The following is a 23,002-nucleotide window of genomic DNA, read 5'->3' on the forward strand; positions in this document are numbered from 1 at the left end:
TTGTTGTTGTTGTTGAGTGTTGACTGAGAGGTGGAGGAGTTAGTAGCAGCAGGGTTGTTGTTGTTGTTGAGTGTTGACTGAGAGGTGGAGGAGTTAGTAGCAGCAGGGTTGTTGTTGTTGTTGAGTGTCGACTGAGAAGTGGAGGAGTTAGTAGCAGCAGGGTATGTTGTTGTTGAGTGTCGACTGAGAAGTGGAGGAGTTAGTAGCAGCAGGGTATGTTGTTGTTGAGTGTCGACTGAGAAGTGGAGGAGTTAGTAGCAGCAGGGTTGTTGTTTTTGAGTGTTGACTGAGAGGTGGAGGAGTTAGTAGCAGCAGGGTAGTTGTTGTTGTTGAGTGTTGACTGAGAAGTGGAGGAGTTAGTAGCAGCAGGGTAGTTGTTGTTGTTGAGTGTCGATTGAGAAGTGGAGGAGTTAGTAGCAGCAGGGTTGTTGTTGTTGTTGTTGGCAGCTGGACACGTCAATGTGGGAGTCCGTGAGCGACACTGCCAAGGACCTGGTGCGGAGGATGCTGGCGGTGGACCCCAAAGAGAGGATCACCATCCAGGAGATACTGAACCACAAGTGGCTTAGGGTGAGGACTCACTCAGGCGCTCATGCTAGGAGCAGTTTCCCGCAAGTCACTTGCTGCTTCCTAATCATGTTACTTGCCGTGCAGGGCCGGTGCAAGGTTAATTGGCGCCCTAGGCGAAAAACTTTAACTGCCCCCCCCGGTGGGGGCAACACCCGAAAAAATTTTTCCTTGCCTCAAAATACATCACGTAAGCCTAAGATTTTGTCAACAATCAAATGTAAGCAGGCTTGTGTTTTTTTTTTTTTTTTTACTTTTTTACTTATTACTAATCATAAACAGGCCACCGTGGACTTTAAATAATTAATTATATCAATATAAACATTCCAAACTGTTACAAAAATCCATTTTCATCTAGTTTCAATAATCGTTAAACATATTGTATCAGCTGTTATGTGTCGTGCTGCGCCGCCCCCAGCTACTTGGTGTACTGGGCGGTTGCCTAGTTCGCCTATATGGACGCGCCGGCCCTGTTGCCGTGACCTACTCTTAATCAGTTTCAGTGCATAAGTTCTCTTGTAAATGGATATTTTGGAAATCTTTTAGGTGCAGTGCCTAAAGTTCTATCAGTGTTTAACAATTGACTGAAATTCATCCATGTGATATTATTTGATTTTTCAAAGATGAATAGTTTTCTATTCATTAGACATCTGCGAATTGTGATTTTTCCTTTCAAATCAAATTCGAATCGAATTTCAAAAAAATTCACGAGTTTCGAATTTTTTTTTAATCAAATTTGAGAATATAAAAAGAAAATTGAAAAAAAAAAAAGTGGGAAAGTAAAAATAAAGGGAAGACCATAAAAAGTATCACAGTTTACCTTATTTAGCATGTTTGACTTTCAAGGATAAAAATATTAATAAAAATATCACAGCATAAGGAAGTTGTACAAAAAACAATAACAAATTTACCGTTTTTATCACTTAAGCATCAAACATTTTATTCTAAAATCAAGTTTGAAAATTAGGGGTGAGACTGTGGATGCTACTATTATGCAAAAAAAAAAAACATGTAAAGTAATCCATAAAAACAAAACCTATTCATGGAAAGTACGTTTATTTAAAAAGTAAAAAGTAGACTTTGCGAGAGCACGCCAAATAATTTAAATTAATGAGTGATGCAATAAAACTATTTTATTCAACGTAAAAAAAAAATTAACCCGTAACAAGAACGTGATTTGTAACAATACGCATAACGATCGTTCCTGACAGAGCGCGCGCGTGCATGCAGTCTGCGAGCTATCGATATCGATCTTTGACTACGTGCGCGCACTCTATACGGCAATATAAGAATCAACACAACCAAACTGGCGCTGCTTACGTTTTATAAGCGGTATAAGGCCGGGTTTATAGAAAACGCAAGAACGCAGAAACGCAAGAAACGCAACTACAGTAAAAGTCCAACCTTAACTCTTCTACCAGCACGTTTATAAAAAACGCAAGAAACGCAAGAACGCAACGCAGAAGTTGTTGAACTTTCTACTTCTTGCGTTTTCTCCTTGCGTTTCGGCCTTCTATACTGGTTGCTTTAGTATGTGGAAACTGAAACTGTCATGTAATGCATATAGAAGGCTCTGCGATTGTAATCGTTACGCTTGTGTTTCTTTATTTATGTTTTGGTCTGGCATTCTTCTAGTGAATACAGCGCAATGGAGGAAGCTGATTAATTTCTTATTCAGCTTATCCAAAATTTTCCCTGCCTGTACAATAAGTACAACAAAGATTTTAAAAATAATCATGACTTATTCATGAAATTTTATTTTTTGACGTTGGCGATGGCCGGCGTCCTTGCGTTTTTTATAAACGACTGTGAATTTCTTGCGGTTGTCGCGTCCTGCGTTCTTGCGTTTCTGCGTTCTTGCGTTTTCTATAAACCCGGCCTAAAGCGACTCCCAAGACGTTAAAGATGAAGTTTATAACTTTTAAAAACGTTTTTAAAACACGATTTACTTTGTAATATGATTAATTAAGTTAGTATGCAGTTTTATCAGAACGAACGGCGTAAACTGCGTAAAGCAATAGGCGCGTTGTAAACAACGGGAATTTATTGCATTACATCAAATGAGGTTAAAACGGGACAGAAATAAAATGGTTCAAATAACGGGAAAACGTAAATAACGGTAACGTAAATAACGGTAACGTAAATAAGGGGTTTCGCTGTATAATCTTTGTAAGTGAAAGATGTAATCGTCTTTTTACATTACTTTAAAACATTGAGGGTGGGGGGTATGTTTATATTAGTGTATCCGGGCCAGATTTTGCAAGTCGAATTATTGTAAAATGAATTCGATTCGAATTGACGAATCGAATATCAAAAAATTCGAACTCGAATTCGGTAATTTCGAATATTCGCAGAACCCTACTATTCATAGTTGATTTGACTTTAACAACTAATTTTTAAAAATAAAAATTTTCAACTGGTTCTAAATAATGAGTGCTCAGTTGGCCATACCAATTGAGTTTGTCATGTTTCAACATTTACTGTTGAGTTTAAGTCATTTGTGTGATATAAATACCCATTTGAAATGTTTTATTGGACAATATAATCATAAACATGAAAAATTTCAGCATTTTAAACATGCAATAGTAGTGGAAAAATTTGTATGGACAATTCAAAACATGGACTATGTGTGACATTTTATAAACTTGAAAAAACTGAAAACAAACTACTATTATTTGTATTTGTTTCTTCATGCATACCATTAATGGTAAAAAATTAAATATCAACTACCATGGACTACAACACAAAACATGGACACTCCGTTGCGATGGCCATTGAAAGACTGAATGATGCAATTGTTTCACCGTAATGCAAATCGAGTCACAATCGATCGAGACCACCATGCCATACAGTAGCAGCTACTAGCTATATACATTTACGAAGAAACATACGTGCCTGAAAAAAAAATAAAACAAACGTAAATGATGGCTCCGTATTCCAGAGGAAATTAGCAGAAATGTTGCAGTTTACCTGGCTGTCGTTAACAACGAATACACATACATAATTAGGATTTAAATATGTTGAGTATGAGCCCATTTAATTGCAATTTCGAAAATACAGTATTAGAGAAAAATAATTGTTAAATAGATTGAAATTTGCGATATTTTGGGGTTCATGATAATTTACTGGCTCTATATGTATAGCAGCTGGTTCTGGGGGAAAGACATGGTTGATGGGTGAGTTACGTAACGTTGTTACTTTGTAAGAGCCGGTGCGATCCTGGTGCAGGATCGAGACAAAAACTCGGCCAAGATGCACCTGGCGGACACGGTGGAGGAGCTGAAGAAGTTCAACGCGCGCCGCAGGCTGAAGGGGGCCGTCATGGCCGCCGTGTCGTCGCCCAAGTGGTCGTCCTGCTTCTCCGACCCGGGCAGCGACGGCTTCTCCGACTTCCGGGACGACGATGTCACCTCCTTGGGTGAGCAGACCGGTGCACTAGCACGCGGATTCCTTCTTTGTGGACAGTTAGTAGGACAGCTTGCGAGATTTCTTAAGTGAAATCTTCCATGGGAAGGTTTGGATCGGGAGTAAATTCATGTAAGTCGTCATCGACATGGTCACGTGATGTATTAGTATAACTTATTGCGCTTTTAAATATTAAGTATACGATTACTGTGCAGTAAAAAGTGAGTATATAATATATTAATATTCTCATATAGATACATATATAGTTTGAATAACGAAGAAAACGGAGTCTTTGCGGCAATATAACCTAAAAATGAAGAACATCATTATTTATTTTTTTGACACCTACAATTACTATGCAATGCGTATTTTATAGTAATTTAAAAGTTATTTTACTAACGTGATGAAACAAATTTGTTGTGTGATTATTTTTTTCGTAAAAATTGCGATAAAGTTTTCACTTCTGTCGGCAGTCCTCATGACTGCTTTGAAACTTTCTTTTAGTATTTTTCTTTACTAGCAATGAAATAAATGAGAAGTCAGAATCATACAGTGAATGATTTAAATCATTTAATCAAAAATAAAATGTATAATGTCTCTAAATGAAAGTATTATCAACAGCATAAAATTTCATTCAAATAAACACATTAATAAATATCCTTGAAATACACTTGAGTGAATTTGATCATTTACAGTATATTTCTTTTATTTATTCGTCAGGCAAAACATAAGGATAATCCGTTTGGTCAACAGGCAAATAGATGTAACATGCATAGGTATGTATCTATTTAATTTACTTAAAAATATTACATGAGCTATGGAAACATGAAGAATTATTTTTTCAACACAAACATTACTGTCAATACTGTAACAAGTAAAACGTAGTACACATAGGAAAAAGTGAGGATCTTGCGTCTTGGATAGGATGTCTCAGTTCCTAGATTAAACCTTGTGTGAGATAATATTAGTCTTGTGCTTAATGGAGTGTGTTGCCCAATTATGGATATTTGTTTTAGAGGTACCTAATAAAATAGTTTTATGTTGATGTTGTTCTCGCGGGGAATTTACATGATGACTGAGGCTGCTCAGTGATTGAGTAAGTACTTGGGTGCCATCATGTGGCAAAAAATTATCCTAGTTTCATACATGTTATATTTTTTTCAGTTATTTTTTTTTTTTTTTTTGAATGAGCCCCACATGGTGCGAGGATATGTATTGGTAACAAATGATTTGTTAAGTACCTGCAGATCCCTTGCTAGTGGTTTGAACTAGTGGGTGGTATGGGGTGAAGAAGGCACATCGGGTCAGTGTGGTATTGGTTGGCTAGGTTTTAACTTGGTGAGGATTGTATTTATGAAGTTTTTATCGGTTGCGTTGGATTTCGATGAGTCTTGTGTGTGAGGTTCGTGTAAAAGAGGTTTAGTGTCTGTGAAGTTTGTGTGTGTGAGGTTGGTTTATGTGAGGTCTGAATGTATGAGGTTTGTGTTGTATGTGTGAGGTGTGTGTGGCAGTGCGCTGGAACGGCGTGGTGCAGCGTTGTAAGGGAAGGAGGTTGTGTTGCCCAAGGAGCCGTGAGCCTGGTGCTGGACTCGCTGGACGACATCCACTGTCTCCAGGAGGCACCGCTCACGGACCGCGACTTCCTCCACTCGGTGCTGGAGGATCGCCAGCTTCACGCCCTGCTGGAGGTGAGTGAGTGCCCGGCGGCTACTGGGTCTGCCAAGGCCACTCAAGGTTTTAAAAGTCATGAGATTTGGGGGAAAGGTTCCAGAGGTCCCTGAAGGGTCATGATCGCCGCAGAAGAAGGTCACTGGTCGATATTTGAACAACAGCATCTTGTTTTAAACTGCCCGTTCACCGACTCACAATATGGAGCAAGGAAAGTCGCAGTAGAAGTCATGACGTCGCCACGTGGTATCAAAGACCTTAGGCCTGGGCATTGACACAAAAGAAGGAAATCTTGAACGTAGACTTGGGAAGCCATCACGGACCATCGATTCACCTGGTTGTTGGCCCGCTTGGCTGACCTTGATAAACTAGATAGGTTATTCTGGTAAGACGTGTTTATGAACGAACAAACAGAATGTTCAGCGGAGGGCAGTCCACAAAACCCGAATCAGTGTGCGTACTTTAAGCGTGTTTTACTGGTTGACATAATACAAATGAGCACAGGGTGTTTGTGCCCTAGCATAAAATTTTACCAAAAATCCAAGTAACTTCCAAAACGTACCAATCTTAAGAAAAAACCAAAACACCAACTAAACCTAAAATGTGGTAAAACACGCAGTGACAATACCACATGCCAAATGCTTTATTGTTTTGATTTTACAAATAAAACATGAATTATACTGTACAGTGTTTACGAAGCAGTGAAAGGCAATAACGTGAACAATAAAATATTTGCAGGAGCACATATGCTGGGTAAACCCCGCGCGGGACGTTTCCGCCGTCACACATCGCCGCTGCACGTCGCACGTTTGGTGCACTTCACTCGCGGATGGAGCGGGCTCACCACAATGATCTCTAATGATACTGTGGGCCCTAAAGTTCAGATTCATAGTTTAGGTGAATCGAGGAAATTAATAGATGAGATAATACAGGCTACGTAAATGACTTGCATTGTTCACAGACATTTGCTGACCTTTTAGGAGACGTGGCAGGACTTCATGAAAGAGTGGTGCAAGCTGAGAATTCGAGTGGTTTATACTATGAGATGAACTGGTTTGGCCTGAGAAGAGGCATAGTTTGACTTTAGGTATAGAGTGGTTTTAACTTGGTAGTTGGAAAGTGGTTTACCTAAATGACAGAGTGGTTTAACCTAAAGGACTGAGTGGTTTAACCTAAGAGAGGGACTGGTTTGGCCTGCAAAGAGGCATAGTTTGACTTTAGGTATAGAGTGGTTTTAACTTGGTAGTTGGAAAGTGGTTTACCTAAATGACAGAGTGGTTTAACCTAAAGGACTGAGTGGTTTAACCTAAAGGACTGAGTGGTTTAACCTAAGAGAGGGACTGGTTTGGCCTGCAAAGAGGCATAGTTTGACTTTAGGTATAGAGTGGTTTTAACTTGGTAGTTGGAAAGTGGTTTACCTAAATGACAGAGTGGTTTAACCTAAAGGACTGAGTGGTTTAACCTAAGAGAGGGACTGGTTTGGCCTGCAAAGAGGCATAGTTTGACTTTAGGTATAGAGTGGATTTAACTTGGTAGTTGGAAAGTGGTTTACCTAAATGACAGAGTGGTTTAACCTAAAGGACAGAGTGGTTTAACCTAAGAGCTGGAGTGGTTTGGCCTTAGAAGAGGCATAGTTTGACTTCAGGTATAGAGTGGTTTAACCTGGTAGATGGAAAGTGGTTTACCTAAAGGACAGAGTGGTTTAACCTAAGAGATGGACTGGTTTGGTCTGGGAAGTGGTATAGTTTGACTTTAGGTATAGAGTGGTTTTAACATGGTAGATGGAAAGTGGTTTAGCTAAAGGACAGAGTAGTTTATACTAAGAGGTGGAGTGGTTTGGCCTGAGAAGAGGCATAGTGGTTTTAACATGGTAGATGGAAAGTGGTTTAGCTAAAGGACAGAGTAGTTTATACTAAGAGGTGGAGTGGTTTGGCCTGAGAAGAGGCATAGTGGTTTTAACTTGGTAGATGGAAAGGTGTTTACCTTAAGGACGGAGTGGTTTCACCTGGGAGGTGGTGCAGTTCAGTACCGACTCCAGGGAACAGGCCGGACCGGGTTGTGTTCCAGCTGTACGACCGCATCTCCAGCAAGGTGGTGAGCCCGGCGCGGGCGCCGCCCAGCGACGCGGTGCTGAAGTGGCGGGAGGTGTGCGACGCGCTGGGCGAGCTGGACCTGCCGTGCCACGGCGACGAGGACAGCAGCACGGGCGAGCTGCGCGACCTCCTGTGCCGGCCGCACCTCAGGGTCAGTAGCCCCTCTGCTTGACCCCGCCACATGGGCCTCTCTCTCCGGCTTGCTTGTCGCTTGCTGATGCAGCCTGTCCACGAGAGAATGTACCAGCTATGAAATATTAATAGTAGGCATTGGCGTAGCTGTGTTCATAAAGTTGGGGGGGACAAATAATGATTTTGATGTCATGTAAACCCATTCCCCTCTTACTAAGACGGGGGGTCCGGGGGTCCTCCAACGGAAAATTTTGATTTTAAAAGTGCAAATTAGTGCTTTTTAAGCAGTTTTTGTATCTAACCATTGGATACATCGATGTTAAAATTATTATTGTTTCCTTAAGATAAAATTTGAGAGTGAAGAAATCACAAATAAAGTTGGGCAGAATAATATTATAAAATAAAAATATCACGTCCCCCCTGTCCCCCCTGGTTCCTACGCCCCTGATAGTAGGTATCAACTATAAGTGATGAAGGGTTTTGCTTCAAGGTCACACTTAAAGAGTAAATCAAAGGCTCTCGGCACAGATCCTGCACCTGGACATACACAACCTCGCGTACCACCCCCTACAAAATCCTCCGATATACTGCCCCTTTCAAAATGGAGCAAGAAATAGAAATAAAAAAATAAAATATTTACAGCATTTCTGATATCATGTCAACAGAAGTTTTATTAATCAGGACCACTGAGAAAATTTAAAATAATGCATTTGGCCAAACAATTTACCGCCGTCAAAGGTCAGGCGTGGACTGGAGTAATTTACTCCAGTTTATTCTTTCAGTTCTGGGATTGCTTCCATCGCCTCTGCGTAGGGGGGAAGGGCGTGAGTGTTAAACATGGTGGGAGGAAAGTACCGTATAAACCCACGTACCACCCGCACCTTTTTTCAAAAAATCAGGTTCAAAAAAGTAGGGTGCCGGTGTTACACGGGTCTTGGGCCATTTTTGCGCGGTGACGAAATAACGCCGGCGCGACTGGAGGTTGCTGTGATAGGCAAGAGGAGTAGGGGAAAAGGATGGGAAGGAAGCGACAGACAGTCAAGGTCACATTCCTCACAGCGTTGTCACGCTGCAGCTTCGCTGGTTACAAACGCGCGCTCCCACGCACTGTCCTATCCTCATTTGCAAAGTACCCAGTAGTTTTACACATGTGTTGGCTGTAACTATTGTAATGAATTGTAAAAAGTTGCGTTCTTTCACAGTTGCGGAAAAATTAAAAATAATCAGTGAAGCGGAAGAAGTCGGTAACTGTGCTGCTGGGCGAAAATATGTCGACGAATCATGTGTGAGGGATTGGAGGAAAAGTAAAGACAAACTGTTTTCGGCCAGTGGCGATAGACGTGCGTTCCGTGGTGCGGTAGCAAAGTTTCCGGAGATAGAGGAAAAACTCCACGACTACATCAGGACAGACGGCAATTCGGGTGCGCTGTAAGCACGGAAATGTGTTCGCTAAAGGCGCTGCAAATTGCTCGTGAAATTGGCGTGGGTGAAGGCTTTAAAGCAAGTAGGAACTGGATGCGCATGTTCATGGTAAGAAAGGGTTTGTCCATGAGGCGGCGTACTACAATCTGCCAGCGTTTACCGACAAGCTACGATGAGAAATTAATAGCATTTCAGAGGCATGTGTTAAAGCTGCGGAAGCTGTAGAATATGCCACATTTAGGAACAAGGTTTTTTATTATGCGTGGCTAGGACTTGCGTGCTTTATCGTTTATTTTGTTTGAACGAGGTCATTGACCAGCGCACGATAATGGATGCGGAAGATTGTAACTGTAAACAGCTGGGAGCTGGGCAAGGTTGTTATCGTTCGCCCGCGCCGATGCCACGTTCTACTCGCGCGATTTGCCACATTGCAGTTGCCTGCCTTCTGTACACTTTTAACGCAAATGCAGAGGCTGTAATAAGTAGCATAGTACTTTTTTGGTAATTCTTTACGATTTGTTACTGTTTGAAAGGAAAATAAATCACGACTAAATTATTTTTTTTCCATGCAGATTTGCAATAAAAACATTTTTTCCCACCATGGCATTCTAAAAATAAGGGTACGGGTCTTACCCGGGGGCGGGTGGTACGTGGGATTATACGGTAGCTGAGGTAATACATATAAGCAGGGTAGAGCACGACCTAGGGTGCATTTTTCTGAGTGTTATACCGGTTCATAATACGTTGGCCATGTAATGCTGAACCAACGATGGAGCTAAGTAACAAACGATGCTGATGTTTTTTTAGAATAGTTGAAGTGTAAACAGGCCGTGATTATTTGGTACTGTGTGGCCCTTCCGGTCCATTAAGAGTAACAAACTTCCCTTGAACTATGGAGCAGGCTTTCAAGACGTTTGGCCAGAGCTGAAATACAGTGAAATTCCGTTACAACGTACTTCAGAATAACGTATCTTTCAGTTCAACGTATGATTTTAAATTCCCGCTCAAAAAACCAATGTATACAATGTAAAAATATTTCACTTTAACATTAAAAATGTATCCTACCTTTCAATTCAACGACCATTCTTTTCCAGTTATCAGGAAAATTTTACATGATAGTTACTGTGTTTGCGCAGGGGTTCTTTAATATAAATGTACATTACGATTAATTTTTATCACTTTCAAGAATCGTTAACAAGTATCAAACGTAAACAAACACAGTATAACGCACCATTCGTCCTCCTCCATGGATCACACACTTAGTGCACGAGACGATCTCAACAATCAATTGCTGTCTAGCCCCTCTTCAAGACAATTGTTTTTAGCTGCGCCATCTTTTGGTTATTTATAGAGCACGTTTTAAAAGTTTCAATTACAGCAGATACAAACGTTAAATAAAAATTATATACAACATAGAAAATCCAAAAATGTTAATTTATGCAGGTTAATTTTTGAACTGTTTGGTGTCACAACATGGCCGACACGCTTTGTTTTGCTACGTAGGTCGGAATGTTGCCTGGCACAGCCATGCTCTCGACGCACGCTACTAGTGCAGAGCTATGGTTATCTATGGATGAGAGGTTTGTTTACGTTTGACGTGGCACGAGGAAAACAATATTGTTGATTGAATATTTTAATCAGGATGGATGGCCAAAAAGATAAAAAGAAACGCAAGCAGTTTACTTTGAAGGAAAATGTGGAAATTTTAAAATAAGTTGACAAAGGCAGGAAAAATGCAGATGTGGCACGGTCGTTGGGTTTGGTGCCCACTACACTGTCAACAATAATAAAAGATCGCGAAAAAATTATTAAACTGTATGAACAGTCATCTTTATCTGCTGGTCGCAAGAGACTTCACCTAGAAGATGACGAGGGAATTCTATCCCAATAAATGTACATATCTGCAAAATAGTTTAACCCATTTGTCATTTTGTATATGTAGGCCTAGAATTTAGGCTACTGTATTAAGTTCAGTAATTTTTTTTTAAATTCTTGTTGTTTTAAAAATATTTGCTTCCAAGCTTATGTAACATTTGATCCCCTACTACTTTATTTTTAAAAATTCAAAAATACTACGTTTTAAAGGTAACTTTCAGAATAAAGTACTTTCATTACTAATTATAAAAGTTGAGGCTTTATTGATGTACTTTATAACGAGCATATTATCTACTGGCATACATTGCAGCCATTCTTAGGACACATAATTTGAACAGCGCAAGCAAGTGTGCACATTTATTTACAAGAAAGAGGCCCATGTGAACTAGGCTTTTAGAAATAAGTGAAACCTTTTTAAAAAGTTACCGCTTTAAGTTTTCCTGTGTAAATATTTAATAATTTGGAATTTAACATGTAAAATTGTATTCTCAAAAGAATTTGGGTAATTCATTATGGAAAATTTGGTCCATATTTTCTTCCAATTTCCATGTGGATACATGATGGGAAATATATTGAATAAAGGCACTGACAGAATTTGTCGATAATCATGCAAGTTAAGTTATGGTTCCACTCTCTTTCGAAACTTAACGAAACACATATTGCACTGTATTATGTACTCACAATATTCATTAAGTGTTCATAAGTACTATTCAGGTAGCATTCAGTGCATATCACATTTATGGCAGGAGTTCTTACTGCCTGCAGGTGCTTGGGAGATCAATACATATTCAATATTCCAGTATTCCTCTGGTGATATCTTGACTGCCTTCTTGATTGTTCGTCCTCTGTCTAACCTCGGTGCATTTGCTGGCTGGTCAATAGTATCCAAGCTGATGTATGTCACCTTGTTTAAATGGTTGGATACCACTAATGTATCATTTTATTTAATTATTTTGAAACCCTTAATGACAGCAAGAAGTAGAAGTAAACAAATTAAACATTTATAAGGAATTTTATGTTTTATAGTAGATTCCTTCTAAGAAAATTACCTGTTTCAGAAGTTCAAAAAAATAGCAGTCTACCATTAAATACCTACATAAAATTGTACCATTGTAATAATATTTCCCTGTTAATAAGTAAAAAATGCCTAATAGCCGGTTTGACCATTGTGGTTCGTACGTTATTCTAGTTCAGATACTGCTTTGAACTGGTTCATTACATTTTTCTGTTGCACAATCGTATTTTCAGTGGTGATCGTAGATCATTGTAATCTACACGTTGAACTCAGTATTCTGTCGGTTTAAGCTGACAGTCAGGGATCACAACTTCAGCTTACAAACAAATATTAAATATATTTGTTACTGTTTTATGGCCTGAAGTTTATTGGTTTGCTTGTTAAACTCCAAAAAGTTGAAGAAAATGTGGAATATGTAGCTTTTTTTTGTGATAGGATTTTATACATGTGTTTATAAGATAAACATTTTGGGAATGGATTGTAAGGTTATGTTGAGAAAAGTGATTTGATAAAATTTTCGGGAATGCATTGTTTGGTCATGTTGTGAAAGTCTTGTTATATGTAAATTGTGGAGCTTACAGATTCTTATATATTTTTTGACTTGGACACATGTCAAAATGAATTTTTCCGACAACATTCGGTTCATGAAGAAAATGCTGTAAATGTATTGGTTGACATGCATTATGTAGAAATCCCGAGGGGCACCTAGAAGATAACCATTTCAGGAACTAGACGACGAGAATTTTGTTTTGCGGTTTCACGTATCAGAAAGTACCATTTGGAGGTTTTGCACCTGATTCGGGGAATGGATTTTTTTCCACTAAATCTACAAGCAGATACTTCACGCGATGAGATAAATTACTACGTTGCTGTCCATTTTTTGCGTTGTCTGGTAATATACTCCATGGGAAAGCCATGCAACCAACTTCGAATATTTCAACTACTGGCCCAAAACAAATTAGCGTGAAATTATTTCAACCAATAGAAATAAGCCTAACTGTTCATGAACACTGTGGCCTTTTTGTACAGTCGAATGAACATTAGCTGATTTAACTTATTTAAGAAACTAAAACAAATATAATTCTTAAAAATTTAATGTGAAATAACATGAGTAAAAAAATATAGACCACATTACGTAACTGATTCGAATGCGCAATTGATCCCATGGTAATCATTCCATTACTCCATGCATATTTTTCTCAAACGTATGTCCAAAAACACAACCCTGAAAATTTACAGGTGTAAGCAGTAGTGCATGAATTAGAATTTCCTGTGCATCCAGTCATCTTTCCACTGGTTGAGAGAACGCGCAATCACAGCACAGTTAAAAGCTTCGCGGCAATCAGACGACGAGCCGGGAGCAGATGTCTAGAGTTAGCAAACAGCAGTAGCTGACAGCAGTTTCTGCCAGTAGGTGTTTCTACTCGGTACACGCTTGTTGTGAAAGCGCCCTTGCCTCCCCGTGCACTGTGTGTGTATCGGCAATCACTGTTCCACTGCAGGGCTGTGCTTAGTAAACCATTAACACTGCGCTGATCGCCCGGCGCCAGAGGTGTGAACATGCCACAACCAACCACACGCTGGACTGTACTCCAGGCTTCCGGTCGCTAGTGTGTGCGGCTTGTTGCCGGCTTCCCACAGAGCGTTTCAACGTGACGCATCACTGCTCCGCGTCACGTGGTTTCCCAGCCACAGGAGTGGTGCTTGCATACTACTTTTCGCACCTTCAACTTTGCAGGGTTGTGTTGTTTTGGAAAAATGTTCTTTTGAAAAATTTCTTGTTTTGGCATTCCCAGCCAACCATTAAATTTATGTTTACCAAATTCCTAACATCCTTTTGATGTAAATAAAATTAAACTCATGCAGAGACCAATGGGAAAAAAATTGTGGTGCTTTTTGATAAAAAAAAATTCTACTTTATTTTAAGTTTTTTTTTTTAAGGCTGTTAATGTGTTTCATGAATGTCGAATGACTTAGTTTAAAAGTAAAAATGATGGAATTGTAGACTATACGTATTGTTACAAAAGCTAGCGACAAGGCTGGCCCGACCCTCCATTACCCTTGCTCGATAATCAGATAAGCAGCGGCGCCTCGTTACCCCCTTTCCCTTTCCCAGCGCTTTCCCATTGAGCCTGGAGATTCTCTGCGTCTGTCAGGATCCTGCAAAAATTCAATGTATATGTTATGTTCTTATATATGTACATGCATACATATAAAAGCAATAATATTGGCAAAAATTTTTGAAAGCGAGTGTGTTCGATCCTGGTTGGATTATTTTCTGTTTGAACTATGGATGAAATATCATTTGACTTATCAAGAACAGCGTGGTTCGAAAAGCAGTAGTGTCATCGTCGACATACATGTTTCGGTACTGTGGCATTTTGTTCAATAAAACCAACAATGCTAGACGTCATGAGAAAGGCAATTGTGCCAAGAGTCCTTTGAGGAAAATTTTACATTGCGACAATTATGGCTTTCAGTTTGGTCCAAGTGATAAATTTAAAAATACTCACATCAAAACCTGTGAAGGTACTCTTGTTTCATCTACTAAGAACATGTCAGTGTTGGACCATATGTGTGTGGAGTTGGCATAAATCATCACACTTGGGCATCTGCATCGCCTGCATTGAAATGTAATGAGATTCCTGCATCGAAGAAATGGAAACAAGATATCGTACTACAGGAAGAAAATGATGACAAGTTTCCTAAGATGATTCATGAAGGATTTGATCATCCTACAGAATTCTCTGATGGATTTTCTGTAACTCGGGCTGAAGGATTAAATAATATTACCGGAAACCATGACAGCAACAACATCTTTTCAGAAAACGAGAACAATATAGAAGAATTTGAAGCTCCCAAGACAGAAGAGTGTGATGATGCACTAGGCTAAAACGATGGAAACGAGGCATTAAACTAAATTATTCTGCTCAAGCTTATGATGGTCACTGGGACGATGATAATGGTGACTTTGAGGCTGGTGTTAAAAGGGAAGATCTTAAAAATAACGAACACATGCATGGAAGATGGAAGTAGCAGCAAAAGAGATTGATTACAAGACATGGAAAGATCCTAACATATTGGTCTACTGTCTGAGACAGTTGGTGGCATTGGTTCGTGAAGGAAACTACTCGCATATCGATGAAGTAGACTCCATACTTAAATAACAAGGAAGCTTGCTACCTACAATAATCACTTGTTTTACTTGCACGTGTATAATAAAATGTGTAAAAAAATCAATTATTTAGATTTCAAAAATTTATGTGTTTATTTGTTGTAATATAATTTTTAACTAAAACTGAGTTATTGTAGTATCCTATCGTATTCTACTGTAACCCACCTTTCGTATCCTAACGTATCTTGCGACAGATTGTATCCCTCTGATGAGATTGTATCCTACCAAGTTAAATATTCATACAAGTGTGTGTCCTTTTCGTTAAATGTCCTTCCTTTTTCACTAATGTGCTTTGTTTTTAGAATGTGCTTCCATTTTGATGACGAATGAGCATCAATAAATCTGTATTCAGGACATGATTGGCCTCGTGGTTCTGAGAAGACTTGCCTACATGCCTAACATTGTACAAGACCTTGTTGGGAGGTATTCCAAGTATCGAAAAATTATACTGCCATGGTATGCACAGCGACAACGTATTTATTTTATTGGACAGGTATAATTACTGTACTCTAGTGGGTAAAAATTAAACTACAAAGTGGTAGCACCCTCTAGCAGATGAAAACAGTATGTTGGATTCAAGATGGTGGCATCCAGCAGACGAAAACAAGATGGCGAACATTATGTCATACTGGCTGGCACAATATATTCCTTGGCATTAGTGGTGGGAGGTCAGTGTATTGGTGGCTTCCATGGAGGAAGGTTTAGTTACCTTTTTTTTTTGCTCTTGCCGAGTTTGAACTAGGACTCCATTACGTAAGTACGTTATTAAATTAAAATTATATTAAAATTGTATTTAAATAATTTGTTATTAAATTTAAAAAAATTCCCAAATTGTTTGGTAAATAATTACGGATTTTTAAGAAGCCGGACGTGACGTAATAATCTAAGATGGCTTAATGTTTTTTATGATAATTTTTAATTAATTAAAAAAATACTGAAATTCTAGCTTAATATTTACGTATTTTCATTATGGTGACCGTAACGAAAATTGCAACTATGTCGTCACAATTCAAAATGGTAATCTCCAGCAGAAAACAAGATGGCGGACAATACCTCGGTGGCGTAAGGCGCCTTCGTTTTAGGAATCTTAAGCCGCTTTTAGGAATTTTCAAGTGTGACATTTTTTGAGGACTGAAATAAGAAATTTGTCCTCAATACGAGAATTTTCCCCTCAAAAATAAAATTTTGTGTTTTTCAGAATTTTCGCGGATGTTTTTTTAAACTGTAAATTTGGGGGAATTTTTGGCAGATTTTGGAATTTTGATAAATTTTAAAGGTCAAAGGTCAAGGTCATCCAAGATGGCCGCCGTGACGATACTTTCCAAGATGACGGACAGCGTCTCCTCCACTTACCTACTCCTGGGCTCAGAAATACTATTATATACTACTGCTCAGGCTGACACAGTGTATTTTAATATATTCCTATAGGCTTACTTTACATTTTTATATTTAAATATTGTTCAAAATACACTATTTTTTGGCCAAAATCGATCGATCTGAATAATCTCTCCACACAAACACGCGACTCGCCGCGCCATCACGTCAGAGTCGCGAGCTGCGCTGAGTGGGAAGGAGCGAGAGCGCCGGTTCTGACCAATCAGCGCTGTTCCCCTTGCACCGCCAGCCCGCCAACTCAAGGTCGTATCAGCGAGCTGACTACACACGTTGAATAATGGCACCGCACTTACGTCTCCTAGAGTAATACAAATAGTTAGGGAATTATTAAGGAAAGACGATATATACTTTTTTTGTTGCGGTAAAAATTTCTGTTCTTGTACCGGTGTTGTGTCGGTGTGATTTTAAAGTCGAAAGCCACTGTAACCTCGGCACTACTTGCTCCCAGCGCGGACAGTGTGAGAGCGGCTGGGATAGGCCACTTGACGGGTGGCAGGAGTGGGCCGCAGTGTTGCGGCACACAGGCCTCGAGGGCTTTTCGCAGCGGGCTGTCTGTCTCCCCGTCTCCCCGTCTCCCCGTCTCCCCGTCTCCCCGCCTGGCCGCAGCGCGGTACGGGTGGCGCCGCGTGGCGGTCGCCCCTGGCAGTCGCCTGGCGCGCTGCCCGCCCGGCGCCGCAGTACGCCGGGTTGCGTCGTGCGGGCCGCCAGGGGCCGCCACGTGCTCCGTGCTTGCTCAGTGCTAGGGCTCGCAGGGGTTGTGTAGTTGGCAGGGCACCTCCTGCCACGCGTAAGTACGACCGCACAGGGAGGTTAGCTCTAGGCTGGTTCCCGCCGAGCGGCGTCTGGAAGCATCCCGAGTCAGTTCCTGTGGGCGACATTCCATCAGTGTTGCGTGATCAGTCACGGGGAAGGTTATTACAGATAAATAATAAACCGAGTATAACCTTAAAAATTTATTTATTTTTGACGTGATAACGTCTCATAAATCGATGAACGCCGGCTGCACGTACGAAAAAATGTTCACGTTCCGCCTGAGCTGGAGCGTGCAAGAACCGGCCAACCCACCGTGCGAGAAAATCTTCTATAATATCAAACAGGTTAAGGCGGGCTTTTTTTTAAACTAATTGTTCGTGATTATATTCAAACAAAATTATTTAAATTAAATTTGCGAAAAACTGTAAATAATATTTGAAAATTAAAAAGTATGCAATTTTTCATCAATGTTTTGTTATGACTTTATCACGTAAAATTATCGTCCGTAAACCGACTTTACAGGCAAACCCCCCCCCCTTTTTTTTTTTTAGTTAAAATTAAACAAAACACGCGGCGAAATAAACTTTTGAAAACCACAGCTACGTATTGTTGCACCGGTAGAGCGAGCCAGAAGCTCTGAGAGCCTCCAGTGCGACGTAGTGTCAGAGTTCTCACTCGAGCCGCTGCTCAGTGAAGTAACATGCAAGTTGTCATCGATTCAGCAAACCAGTAGACTGTCGGTACAATAAATCTGGCCGGCAGCGCTGCGATTGGTTCGTAGCCGGCGTGGCGTGGTCCAGACCCGAGCGAGCAGCTGTCGACATACAAGATACCGTTCCAGAAGTTCTTGCTTTTTTTTTCTTTTTTCTTTTTTTTTTTTTTACGTTCTTACTTTCGCTCTCACGTCAACCATGGCGTGTGAATATTGGCCACGGCTTCTTTTCCTTTGACTTGTCTGTAAATCCCCCGATGCGCCTGACCCGCGCGGCAGACTCAACATATGTTATGCCTAAATGACCAGAGTTTAAAATAACATCAGTTATCGACACAGTTGTGTGGTTAGCATTGGCATCTAATAAATTGTTTTGTTATGTAACGTGTGATAATCAGGTTTTTTATAGATATTTTCTGTAATTTTCTGTAGACGTAATTTGGTACTTTAAAAAAAAATGTTTGGTCATTACTTTTGCCTTCTTCCTGAATTTTCCCACCCATTGTGGTTGTCGTACGTTGCAAACAATGTGCAGAGAAAAGTCTCGCTGAATACCGTGCGGAACTCCACGTTTAATGCATCATGTAAACACGGGTGAATATTTCCTGTAAAAAAATTCCAATTAAAAATAGTATTAAGTAACCATCCACTAATGAAAATATACCTATATATTTTTCGTTTTTTTTTTTTAATTGTAAACCGCGGAAATGGTCAAAACGGCTCTTTTGACGATTTTATTGTTATGGAATATTTGGGACGAAATATTGTGAAATGGATATTTTAGTGTCTCGGTGATCAGCTGTACAGGTTGTATTGGAATATTGTTTTATCCATACAACTGTTATTTATGATGTAATTTTCACCACTGTGGAAATCATCACCGTGATTTTGAGGCGCCGTCGATCATGTGAGATCAAAAGGGTTCGAAGAACAATTAATTAATCGATTAATGAAAATTTCAGCAACAACATTAACCTCATCTTTGCTTTCCCAGATACCCTTGAACGACGTACGTGCGCTTTCGGCGTACAACCGAATTGACGATAACATTTGTAGTTTTTTTTAACAAGTCAGATCGCACAGAAAGTTGAATCACATTAACTGTTATTTCAGTGCCTCGTGTGGCGTTGTTAGGGTTGAGGCTTCGTGACGGAAGACTGGATAACGACAGAAGCTGGGTCGGAGGTCGTAACACGAGCTTCATCGGTGGGGGAGAGGGGGGGACAACGTAACACTTATTTCGGGACCCAAAATGAAATACAAGTTGGGAATGGGGGTTTGTTTGTCTACAGTCATGGCCATGGTGTACATGGCCTTTGTGTACACCGCTTGTTCCTCTCTCGCCGTTGGGAGCCTGTCAGTGGCTCGGAGCCGCCCTCTTGGAGCGGTGTGGTCCATGGGGAGGCAGCACTTCATCTCGCCCGGGTCTGCAGCTGGCAGTGGGCGGGTCGCGCGGCGCACGAGCGCACGAGCGCACGAGCGCGCGTTCCGTTACAATGCATACTAGGCACACCAAGCTTAGGTATTTTTGACGTGATAACGTCTTATAAATCGATGAACGCCGGCTGCACGGCACGAAAAAAGCATGACTCATTGTCACGTTCCGCCCGAGCCGAGCGTGCAAGAACCGGCCCAAACACCGTGCGAGAAAAATATTCTATAATATCAAACAGGTTAAGGCGGACTTTTTAACTAATTGTTCGTGATTATTATATTCAAACAAATTTATTTAAATTAAATTTGCAAAAAACTGTAAATTATATGTGAAAATTAAAAAGTATGCAAATTTTCATCAATATTTTCCTACGACGTTATCACGTAAAAGTATCGTCCGTAAACTGATTTTACAAACAACCTCCTTTTTAATTAAAAACAAAAACACCTTGCCCTTATTCGAGGAAGGTGTCATAGTTCGCCAATCTTTCACATATACAGTATGCCCATAAAAGAACGTCCCAGTTATAAATTTTAAAAGTACAAACTGTTAGCGTTGTAGTCTGTTGGTTCAAGGGCACGATTAAAGAGTAACTCAAGCAGTTTTCATGCGCGAGTTCTGCTTTGTTGTTTCTCGCTTGCAGCGCTACCTACGGCAAAATGGCGACTCCTGAGCGTAGAGCGTTTTCTGTTGTGCGATTTGATAATCGTGTATCTGTAATTTCAGTTCAACATGAGTTCCCCATTGGAATCGCTTTGAACGTGAGTGGTCAGACGTCGAAGTCCCTGGCCGTATGATTGGTCGTAATGGTCGAGACGACATATCATTTTTTTTCGCTGGCCTCCACAGTCACCTGACGTAACGCCATGCGATTTTTTTTCCTTCGGGGCTTTATGAAAGATCGTGTCTACGTTCCGCCGCTACCTAATGATTTGCTCCTGTGAGATTTCAGCGGTAACTATAACACTATAGAAGATAAAAATGTAATGCATAGAGATCGGAAAAATTCGCGGATTCATTTCGTGATAGGCTGAAATTCAAACATGTAAACATGTGTACAATTCTGCTGGTTATGCTATTGGCTCGCAGTTTAACTGGAGCTCTCTGGGCCAATGAGAGACTATCGACCAAAGAAGCGTCGAATCACAAGCTACCCAGTGGAGACGCCTCACAATTTAGTACCCAATGAACACGCGTGTTTACTTGAGAAATGCAGAGGATAATGGAGGCTATCCTAGAGGTCATTGAATCCACAAATTTTACCGGTCCCTAGTAATGCATGATCCTCGGGCGCATTCAAGTATCTGCACCGGATGTTTCATGCCTAAAAACAGTTCTGGGGAAGCCCCATCTTTTTCATTGGCCACTGAGACTAGTAATTTCCATTCGAAGGACGGTTATTTTCCTAAACACGCCGTTCCGTCGACCGAACAGTAATTAGAGAGAGAGAGCGATAGATATAGATTGAGAGAGAGAGAGAGAAAGAGAGAGAGAGTCCATTATATGTTTTCAGTTTGAACCCTGCGGAAAAAAATACTAATCGTTTGGAAATCAAACTATTGCATTATAGTTACTGCGCTAAAATAGTCTACAAAATCCCTACTAATATTATAAAATGCGAAAGTGTGTTTTTCTGTCCTTCCACGCAGCCACTAAGCAACGAATCGAAACAAAATTTCCCGTTTTTCAAGTGTGTGTCCCGCAGACTTGAAACTCGGTAGTGATGTTCCTTATATTATGATGTGTTTAGCCCAGGCAACGCCGGGTACATACTTCAGCTAGTGTTTGTATAATTATTCTTTCTTGATGCAAGTTCAGAACTGTAGGTATTAGAATTTTCCCCCTTAGAGAAGAGAACCACTTATTAACGAATCCGAAATCGCAATATAGAAGTCATAATTGAAAGACCAAAACAGGTTTATCTTAGCACTCTTTTATCAAACTATCAGTTGAAAGTAAGATACGTGATTGAAAAAAAAAAAAAAAGACAGAGAATATTCAATTGAATACGTTCGTTGCAAGGAGATAGATATCGGAGATAACTCTAGATCAAACTGGGATAATCCTTTTTCATTGATAAACGTTTATGATTGGGCCCCTGTCGCTTTGAACTGTAAGATAAAATCAGTCGTTTAGTTTTATCTTTACGTAGGCGCAGTCTACACGCGATACGCAACGGCAAGCAAGGGCGGATACAGAATGGTAATACATTTCGATCTGAAATATGTGGTATATGCCATTTATAGTTCAGAATGTCCTGTTATCCATAGCACTGCAGTGAAATGATATTTTAGTAAGTTTGCTGAACTGTGATAAGCTGGTGAAACTGCTAAGGCGCGGACACGCATGCGCGCCGCGGTGCGATGCAACTCGCCGAACAGGACTCGCACTGCGTGGACGGAGCCGCGAACCACCGGGTGTCGGTTTGTTCGCCGCGCGCCAGTGCGGACGTGTTCGGGGTTCGCTCGTCCTTAGCAGCGCGCAGGCAGCGAACATGGAGCCTGTTGGGCCTGGTTTATAAACATATCGTGTGCTTTCTAATCCAAGTAACAAAGACTACTACAACAAAAAAAAAAAAAGCCAAAAACATTTTTACACGTCTTTTTAAGACTTTAACACTATGTTTTTACATTAAAACTACCGTTAAATGTCGAGAGAAGTATTTTTTTTTGCCTTATGGTTTACTGGTGAAACGGGAATACTAATACAGTACAAATTGAGTATAATCCAAATTATTAGAGTAGATAACACCATGGAAAAAAAACACCCCTTTTTTTAGGGGGAGGGGGGTTGGTTACAGTATTTTACTTATTAGTTACTTCAAGAAAAAATTAAAAGAAAATTATTCAGGGTCAAGGAGGGAACCATGCCGCTATGCCCCCCTCTCCCCTTCCTGTATCCGCCCAGTGATGGCGCCTCACTCTCTCAAACACCCGGCGTATCAGGAGTGTGACCTCGTTGTAGACCTGGCCATTCCTCACTGCACCATTCCACCCCCTCTTCCTTCCTGGTGACTGCGACGTCATCCGTCCATCCGTCCATCCGTTCCGTCATCCCGTGGTCCCGTCACTGCGTTCTTGCAACTAGTGCGCGGAGTCCGTTGTTCCGAAATGCAACATGTACTACTGCATGAGCGAGTTCTTGTAGCTGGAGGTTTACGGAGCGCCGTGTAGTAAAATACCTTAAGGTGCATCGTAAATAGAAGCGTTACGAAGTGCGTACGTTCGCCCTTAAGGGGCCCGCGAGGTCAGGCGTGTATCTGTGTCAGTGAGGCGGGGTGATTAAGTGCCACCCTCGCTGGTGATTGTAGCGCGGCGTCGCCTCTAAGCGCAAGGCTCTGCAGTTTTCCATGTCG

At 40.6% G+C, this 23,002-nt stretch overlaps 1 protein-coding gene across 8 annotated transcripts in view; it reads left to right on the plus strand.

Moving 5' to 3' along the window:
* Positions 1-23,002, plus strand: part of LOC134543040 (peripheral plasma membrane protein CASK) — a 290,715-nt gene that overhangs the window by 51,769 nt on the left and 215,944 nt on the right. For 4 of the 8 annotated variants that reach the window (XM_063387740.1, XM_063387742.1, XM_063387744.1 and 1 more), the window contains exons 8-11: positions 448-570; positions 3,796-3,985; positions 5,539-5,660; positions 7,708-7,884. In XM_063387740.1, coding sequence (XP_063243810.1) covers positions 448-570; positions 3,796-3,985; positions 5,539-5,660; positions 7,708-7,884 — 612 coding nt within the window. The remainder of the gene's footprint in view (positions 1-447; positions 571-3,795; positions 3,986-5,538; positions 5,661-7,707; positions 7,885-23,002) is intronic. The other 4 variants (XM_063387741.1, XM_063387743.1, XM_063387745.1 and 1 more) reach the window with 1 other exon arrangement.

The sequence above is a fragment of the Bacillus rossius genome, assembly GCF_032445375.1.
Source record: "Bacillus rossius redtenbacheri isolate Brsri chromosome 9 unlocalized genomic scaffold, Brsri_v3 Brsri_v3_scf9_2, whole genome shotgun sequence".
NCBI classification, from domain to species: Eukaryota; Metazoa; Arthropoda; class Insecta; order Phasmatodea; family Bacillidae; genus Bacillus; species Bacillus rossius.